The 7073-nt window shown below is 46.7% G+C and overlaps 2 protein-coding genes across 4 annotated transcripts; one reads left to right on the top strand and one right to left on the bottom strand.

Moving 5' to 3' along the window:
* Positions 1 to 1842: 1842 nt before the first annotated feature.
* LOC123051618 (pentatricopeptide repeat-containing protein At2g32630) lies at positions 1843 to 5269 on the top strand. Of its 2 annotated transcripts, XM_044474556.1 has the most exons (3): positions 1843 to 3559; positions 3651 to 3822; positions 4897 to 5269. In XM_044474556.1, exon 1 carries the CDS (start codon positions 1938 to 1940, stop codon positions 3552 to 3554), a length of 1617 nt encoding a protein of 538 aa, XP_044330491.1. In that variant the 5' UTR covers positions 1843 to 1937; the 3' UTR covers positions 3555 to 3559; positions 3651 to 3822; positions 4897 to 5269. The 2 variants fall into 2 exon arrangements, with proteins under 2 accessions (XP_044330491.1, XP_044330490.1); XM_044474555.1 differs by having other exon boundaries at positions 1843 to 3822.
* Positions 5260 to 6972, bottom strand: LOC123051619 (uncharacterized). Of its 2 annotated transcripts, XM_044474558.1 has the most exons (6): positions 6598 to 6955; positions 6462 to 6503; positions 6321 to 6374; positions 6172 to 6225; positions 5785 to 5838; positions 5260 to 5689 (listed from the first exon to the last, which is right to left on the bottom strand). In XM_044474558.1, exons 1-6 carry the CDS (start codon positions 6760 to 6762, stop codon positions 5555 to 5557), a joined length of 504 nt encoding a protein of 167 aa, XP_044330493.1. In that variant the 5' UTR covers positions 6763 to 6955; the 3' UTR covers positions 5260 to 5554. The 2 variants fall into 2 exon arrangements, with proteins under 2 accessions (XP_044330493.1, XP_044330492.1); XM_044474557.1 differs by having other exon boundaries at positions 5260 to 5838; positions 6598 to 6972.
* Positions 6973 to 7073: the final 101 nt, after the last annotated feature.

The following is a 7073-nucleotide window of genomic DNA, read 5'->3' as shown; positions in this document are numbered from 1 at the left end:
AGAAAAAGAAAGGAGAGATGGGCCGAGCCCAACTAGACGCGCGTGTGAGTGCCTGTTTACAAAAACAGTAGGAAACGGTGCCTGAAGTGCCAAATAGGGATCACCGCCCCTTATTTGGGGCACTTGCCATAGGAGCACTTCAATGTTTCATGTGATGCACCCCAGTCTCTTCATGTATCGCACTCTGGATACTTATCGCATCAGAATGTTTTTTCAGTTCTTTTTCTTGTTTAGTTCTTTTGTTGTCAGTTTTTTCTTGGTTTTTTATTTCCTATTTTGTTTCCCCTCTTTTGCCAGGAGCACACCATGTAAAATACAAGTGTGTTCTCGCTTGGAGCGCATGTGTGCTCTCTCGTGATTCGTGAAACACATGTTCGCTTGAAAGCACATTATATGCTTATGTGGTTGAGCACACATTACTTCGCGTGACGCACATGTTTGTACACGTAGGAAGCACAAGTTGGTGTTAGCTGAAAACATGTGTCAAAAGCATGCATGTTAGTGTTAGTTTGGAGCACACGTTGGAAATCATATGTTAATGCTAGTTGGGAGCATATGTTAGTTCACATTAGAAGCATATGTTAGTACTAGCTGGGATCACAGATTTGGAAGGAAAAAAGTTTATTGAAACCAAGCAATATGAGATCTAGCTTTAAAGATCTCGATACAAGGAACACAACAACTGGAATGGCTCATAATTTTGAAGCATGCTCAAGATATTTCGTTTCAGGAAAACTTATCTAAGAAAAGCACAAACAAATCCACCCACCCTTTCACATATAAGAAAAAAAATCTATTGAAACTCTCAAACTATGATATGTGGCGTATATGCATTCAATTATCATTGCTAGCGAAAATGTGAGTGATCATTGCAAAGAATATTAACTAGAGATTTCGAACCTCTGTAAAGAATACAAGTGACTAGTGATCTTGGTGAGTTAGCAATGTTGGACTCTTTCGTGCGCACTACTGTTGGAAGCAACTATTCTAAGGGTACCTCTGGATAGTGCTCACAATGGGCACCCACGTGCGTATGAGTTGCTGCCACTTGGTAGCCTGCTAGCTAGTGAGGCATGCAAGTGCACCATGGCGTGCTTAGTGCCAACACGTGTCGCGTGTTGGGCACTTTCTCCTATTTCTTTAAAAAAAGACCAGTTTTTGTTTATCACGAGCATGAAGCATAGTTGTGTTTCCGCGTTAAACATAATTGTACTTCTCGCGAGAAAGTATAGTTGCGCTTCTCACGTGAAAGCACAAATGGTACTTCCCCAAAAAGTGAATCACATATGTGTATATGTGCTTGCACGAGAAGCACAATTGTGCTTCTGTGCTTCCCCAAAAGTGAAACACATGTGTGCTTCCACGTGAAACATAATTGTGCTTCTAAAAAAAATAAAGCATAATTTAGTACAGTTTCGAAGAACATGTGAAGTATAGCTCTGGAGCGTAGATTTCACCGAAAAAAGTTCGTCGAGATCTATCAACACGTGATCTAATTTAAAATATCTTGACGTGAGAAATGCAACGGTGAAAACGGGTTGTAATTTAAACACATAGTTCGAGATAAATCATTTTCAAAATCCAACTATTATACGAAAATAACACTAAATAGCCCACTCATCTCTTACCACGTGATACATGTGGTAAGCCATTCAAACAATTCAAAAAAAGCCCACCCATCTCTTCATGCACGCGTGGGAAGAGATCAACAAAAACTTTCTATTTGCCACGACTTGTCACGGTCAGAGGGTTTTTGTTTTCTGAGGACAACCATCAGAGAAGAGAAGGTGGAAGTGATGACATTTGATGTCTGTACGATCCAGCCCACCAAAACTAAAGCTCGGCACGAGGCGGATAAGCCCAGGCTTAAACAGAAAGCGCGACCCAGTCCGACTAGTCCCATTCCCCCACCTCCGTCCTCTGCCGCCGACGGGACGATGGCGTCCGTCCCCGGGACGCGGCCGGCGCCGCTCGCCGCCTTCGCGTCGCTCCTCGCCGCGCGCCGCTTCGGCGCGGCGAAGTCGATGCTCCCGTCCCTCCTCACCCCCACCCTCCTCGCGGTCCCCTTCGCCGACCTCGCGGCCGGCTCCCTCCCGCGCGCCGCGCCGCGGCACGCCGTCGCGGCCTTCCACGACATGCTCTTCTGCGCGTACGCAGACGCGGGCGCCCCGGAACGCGCGGCCGAGGCGCTCGACCTCACCGTCTCCCGCCTCGGCAGCCTCGACCCGCGCTCGCTCACCTCGTCGCTGCTCTCGCTCCGCCGGACCGGCCATCTGCTCCCCGCCGCCGAGCTCCTCAGGAAGGCGCTCGCTTCCTGCCCGGGCTCCATCACGCCCCTCTCGGCCTCGGTCGTCGTCGACGGCTTCTGCAAGGCCGGCCGCATGGACGACGCCCGCAGGCTGCTCGACGAAATGCCAAGGCACGGCGTGAAGCTCAACGCGTGCTGCTATAACTCGCTGCTCGACAGCTACACGCGCCAGAAGAACGATGGACGGGTTGCAGAGGTGCTGAAGGAGATGGAGAGTGGAGGCGTGGAGCCGACTGTCGGGACGTATACGATCCTTGTCGATGGTTTGTCGATGGCTGGCGATATCAGCAAGGTTGAGTCCGTGTTTGATGAGATGAAGAGGAAGAATGTCGCAGGCGATGTCTACTTCTACAGTGCGGTCATCAATGCGTATTGTCGGGCTGGGAATGTGCGGAGGGCATCTGAGGTGTTTGATGAATGCGTTGGCAATGGCATTGAGCCGAATGAGCGTACTTATGGAGCATTGATCAATGGGTTCTGCAAGATTGGGCAGATAGAGGCTGCTGAGATGTTGCTGACAGATATGCAGTTAAGAGGAGTAGGACATAACCAAATCGTTTTCAATACGATGATTGACGGGTATTGTCGCCTTGGCATGGTGGACAAGGCCCTGGAAATTAAGGCGGTCATGGAGAGGATGGGCATCCAGTTGGATGTCTATACATACAACACGCTTGCGTGTGGGCTCTGCAGGGTGAATAGAATGGAAGAGGCCAAGAAGCTACTGCATATCATGACCGAGAATGGAGTCGAGTCAAACTATGTCAGCTACACCACGTTGATCGGCATCCATTCCAAGGAGGGTGACATGGTAGAGGCAAGAAGGCTGTTCCGAGATATGGAAGGTAAGGGGTCAAGACCAAGTGTTGTAACCTACAATGTCATGATTGACGGGTACATCAAGAATGGGAGCATACGTGAAGCCGAGCGGTTCAAAAAGGAGATGGAGAAGAAAGGGCTTGTTCCAGACGTATACACTTACGCAGCAATAGTTCATGGGCACTGTGTCAATGGGAAGGTGGATGTTGCACTGCGGTTGTTTGAAGAGATGAAGCTGAGGGGTGCCAAACCTAACGTCGTGGCGTACACAGCTATGATATCAGGTCTAGCGAAGGAAGGCAGATCAGAGGAGGCCTTCCAGTTATATGACAATATGTTGGCAGCTGGATTGACTCCAGATGATACTCTATATTCTATGCTTGTTGGAAGCCTCCATACAGATAAAAGAAAACATGAAATCCCATGAAGAATGTAAGGTTTGTCAGGCTTATTGTTCTTAACAGATGATACCGTAAGGGAATTGACCGAATCCTCTCTCACATGAATCACCGTGAACACCAAGGCTGGTAGCGCCATTGCCATGTCCAGGGCTGATGTGCTACAGGGATCCGACGTCGCTACCAGTTCGAGGCAGGACCGCGGAAAGACTGGCACAACATTGATTTGATGCTGTACCAGTTCGATGCCGCCGAATACCTCCACATGGAGGAGCGTGGAGGAGGACATCATGTAAGGTGAGGGCCAAAGGCTTGGTTTTACCGTGTTGACTGGAACTTCTGAATGGATAGAAACCTACTGTCGTATTATTTTGTTCAGGGTTTCAGGCCTTTGGATGTACTGAATGATTAATTGTTACGAGATGAGGGGCTTGCCTATTTTGGAGCATGTCGATGTTAATTGTTTTTGTCTTACTTCTGAGTGCATTGAATTTGGATATTCGGCACCTGGATCAGATTATTTGCTGAATAGGTTAAAAGTTATAGTAAGTTCATTTTTGAAATTGAATTAGTTGATAAACCTTGAAACTGAGGGTCCAGACATGATGTGCTGAAGTGGGCAAGTATTATACTAACAACACCGTATAAATGCCCGCCCAGTCTTCAGTTTGGCAGTCTTGATAATTGTCATCCTTATGCTTGTCTTCTAATGCGTTGACTTACTTTGACTGCCAAATTTAGGACATGTCGGCTTTGGTTTCTTCCTCTGGCATACATACATTTTTTAATATAGTTATATTGACATACTCCGGAAGTTCATGTTTTCACTTGAGGTTAGCCAAGCCGAGCCTTTGGATGTCAGTAATGACTATTATGGTCTTTCTGTTAGTTCTTGACAGGCATTCGAAGTTAGAACCTCTTTAAACTGTAATAACTATCTTAGTTGATTTGGTAATCATGAATGGTAGAATCTTCAGAAGTTTTGGCCGAAGATCAGTGGTCTGCTGGTCTTGCAAAGCTGTTTCCTTTCCGTAGTGAACTTGATATGCTTAGTGGCCTGATTGTAGATAACTAGATGTACCAAATTATGAATTTATGTCACGGGAATTTTTTTGAACTTTTGATCCACCGCTTTCTTGTAAACACAGCATGAGGTGGCAATTAGGTTGGCATGGGAAGCTGTAACCACCAATAGGCTGCTGCCATCATGAAATTGGTCATGCACATTGAACTAGTATTAGCCAAAGCGTAAACTATCAGTTGGCTTGAATCATGCAATCGATGACTAGTTTCTGTTTGCTTATAGTGGCACATCTATGATACACATGGTTTGAACCCTGTGATTCTGATTTTACAGCTTCATGCTTGCAGGTCTGGTTTGGTTACAGTACAGTCAGTATTGAAAGATTTGCGTTCTTTGTTCTTGCCAAATCGCAATCAATTTAAAGTTCTACCACCATTCTGGATTGTGCAACTTTTACATAGAGAAGGGGCGGAAACAAGGCGACGAGCGGAGATCTGGTCTATACACTATACACTAACCTATCTGAAAAGTTCTGCTCTCTGGAAGTTCCATGGTTAACTTATTATGCTACTGCAGTATTACCTAGTGCTCACTGCGGATTGCGCCGTGAGCTTCTTATGTTAGTAATACCATACGTTCAGTTTCTCTGAAAGAAAATGGGTGTGTAAAATCGACTACAAAAGGATTTGATTCAGAGTATTTATGGAACCATTTCTCTAATTCAAGTACCTTTTCAAAATACATGTTATATAGGACTGTTACAAAATAAGCAATTCCTGTCCATTTTATAACGTTTCACTCTTACAGGGTTTTGAAACCTATGCACTTCAGTTTGCTGATGCTGGTATAGTGGCATGTGGCAAGCAAGCGCGATGTGCAAGCGAGTTCATGTACGTATCTACCCCTCCTGATCTAATGTACTATGTATTTACCTACTTTTTCTGGGTGGTCCACAGGAGTAAGTTGAACATCCACAAGTTCTGTTTGAATCGGGGGCCGCAAATTTCATGCTTGCACCGCAGTTTGTTGCTCGGTCTGTTCATCATCAGTCTTGAGTACCTGGTCTTGTGTCTTCCCGGCTTGCTCCGCTTTCGAGCTTGCCTTCTCTTCCTGGAGAGCAAATCTGATTTCCTTGATGTCCTTGAAGCAACAAATAACACAATGTGAGCTTGAAATGTTTCAAGGATACACAGAGCCCCGAAGGCAGTAAAAAGGTCGACAGAAAGAGGACACACGGATTTCAGGTGCTGCACTTCAGAAGCGAGCCCCTCCTTCACCTCCACAAGCTCCTACAGGTAACTTAACCGTCAGCATATGTATTCATCCCAGCCTGGGAAAAGAGAGAGCCGCCGAAACTGAATTACTCCCTCCGTTTCTTTTTACTCCGCATATTAGGTATATCTTAGGTCAAACTTTGTAAAATTTGATCAAATATATGTTTTTTAAAAGTATGAACATCTGCAATATCAACTAAGTACAACATTTCACAGTGAATCCAATGATATTGATTTGGTGTTGTAAATGTAGACATGTTTTTCTATAAACTTAGCCAAATTTCAAAAAGTTTGACTCAAAGCAAACCGAATATGCGATCTAAAAAGTAGGGGAGGAGTGGTACTTACGTTGTGGCAGGTCTTGACCTGCGCCTCAACGTTGGAGCGCCATTTCTGCACGTCCTGGAACACAACAGGGTCCAAGGTCAAAGTCAAGCTGCTCACAGGAGCCCTTGGATGCATGTTACCAGGGCGATCCAACGGCCCGTATACGATACCTGTTTGAGCTTCTGGATCCTGGCCAGCAGCTCCCCCTGCGACGAGGTCAGCTCCTGCAAGCCACCACAAAATCAGCCGATCGCCATTAAATCCCAGGCAAGCGGAGCTAAGCGGATGATGCGCCATGGAAGTGGCCTGACCTTGATGCGCGCGTCCAGCGGCTCGAGCCCACCCGACAGCTTCTGCGGATCAAGAAGAGAACAGGAACGCACGAGAATGGGTCAGAGTCGTCGGGTTACTGTTGCTCAAGCGGCTGGCAATGGATCGTGTTCGTACCGGGCGGGTCGCCGGCGGTGGAGCAGGGGCCGGAGTCACGGCGGCGGTCTGCGCCATCTGGGCTTGGGGCTTGATCGGTCGTCGGTAAGGACGGGAGGGGAGGGTGGATCGAGCGCGACGCTGCTGGCTTTGTAGTACCTGGTGTACGCTTGTCTGAAGGTGCATTTAGTTTCAAACGTAAGCAAAGTTGTTGGGTTTGGTTGCAGACACTTGTCTCCCGCCTTCGAAGGCATGTCACGTACGTACGTGACAAGAGGAAGGAGATCTCCAGCGCTTTTCAGATCCAGAATGTGCACTATGTGATCCACCGCTCCCCTGGGAATCAATGCAAATGACCGTGTTCGGTGGGTTTGTTTGTACCATCTGGGCTTGCAGAGAACGAGAAGCAAGCGTAAAGATATACAATAAAAAAAAGAATTAAGTACACATTTCCATCTCCCAGTTTGTCACCCCTTTGACTTTAACCAGTGAAATTG

The sequence above is a fragment of the Triticum aestivum genome, chromosome 2D (assembly GCF_018294505.1).
Source record: "Triticum aestivum cultivar Chinese Spring chromosome 2D, IWGSC CS RefSeq v2.1, whole genome shotgun sequence".
NCBI lineage: Eukaryota > Viridiplantae > Streptophyta > Magnoliopsida > Poales > Poaceae > Triticum > Triticum aestivum.
Note: the sequence above shows the minus strand (reverse complement) of the source record. Positions and strands in the feature narration are given on the sequence as shown.

Excerpts from the sequence above, each read along its gene's own strand:
- LOC123051618 (XM_044474556.1), top strand. The coding sequence starts at position 1,938 with ATGGCGTCCGTCCCCGGGACGCGGCCGGCGCCGCTCGCCGCCTTCGCG.
- LOC123051619 (XM_044474557.1), bottom strand. The coding sequence starts at position 6,762 with ATGCACCTTCAGACAAGCGTACACCAGGTACTACAAAGCCAGCAGCGT. Across the intron at positions 6,375-6,461 it reads CGCTGGACGCGCGCATCAAG|GAGCTGACCTCGTCGCAGGG; the intron begins GTCAGGCCACTT and ends GGTGGCTTGCAG. Across the intron at positions 6,226-6,320 it reads GGATCCAGAAGCTCAAACAG|GACGTGCAGAAATGGCGCTC; the intron begins GTATCGTATACG and ends GTTGTGTTCCAG.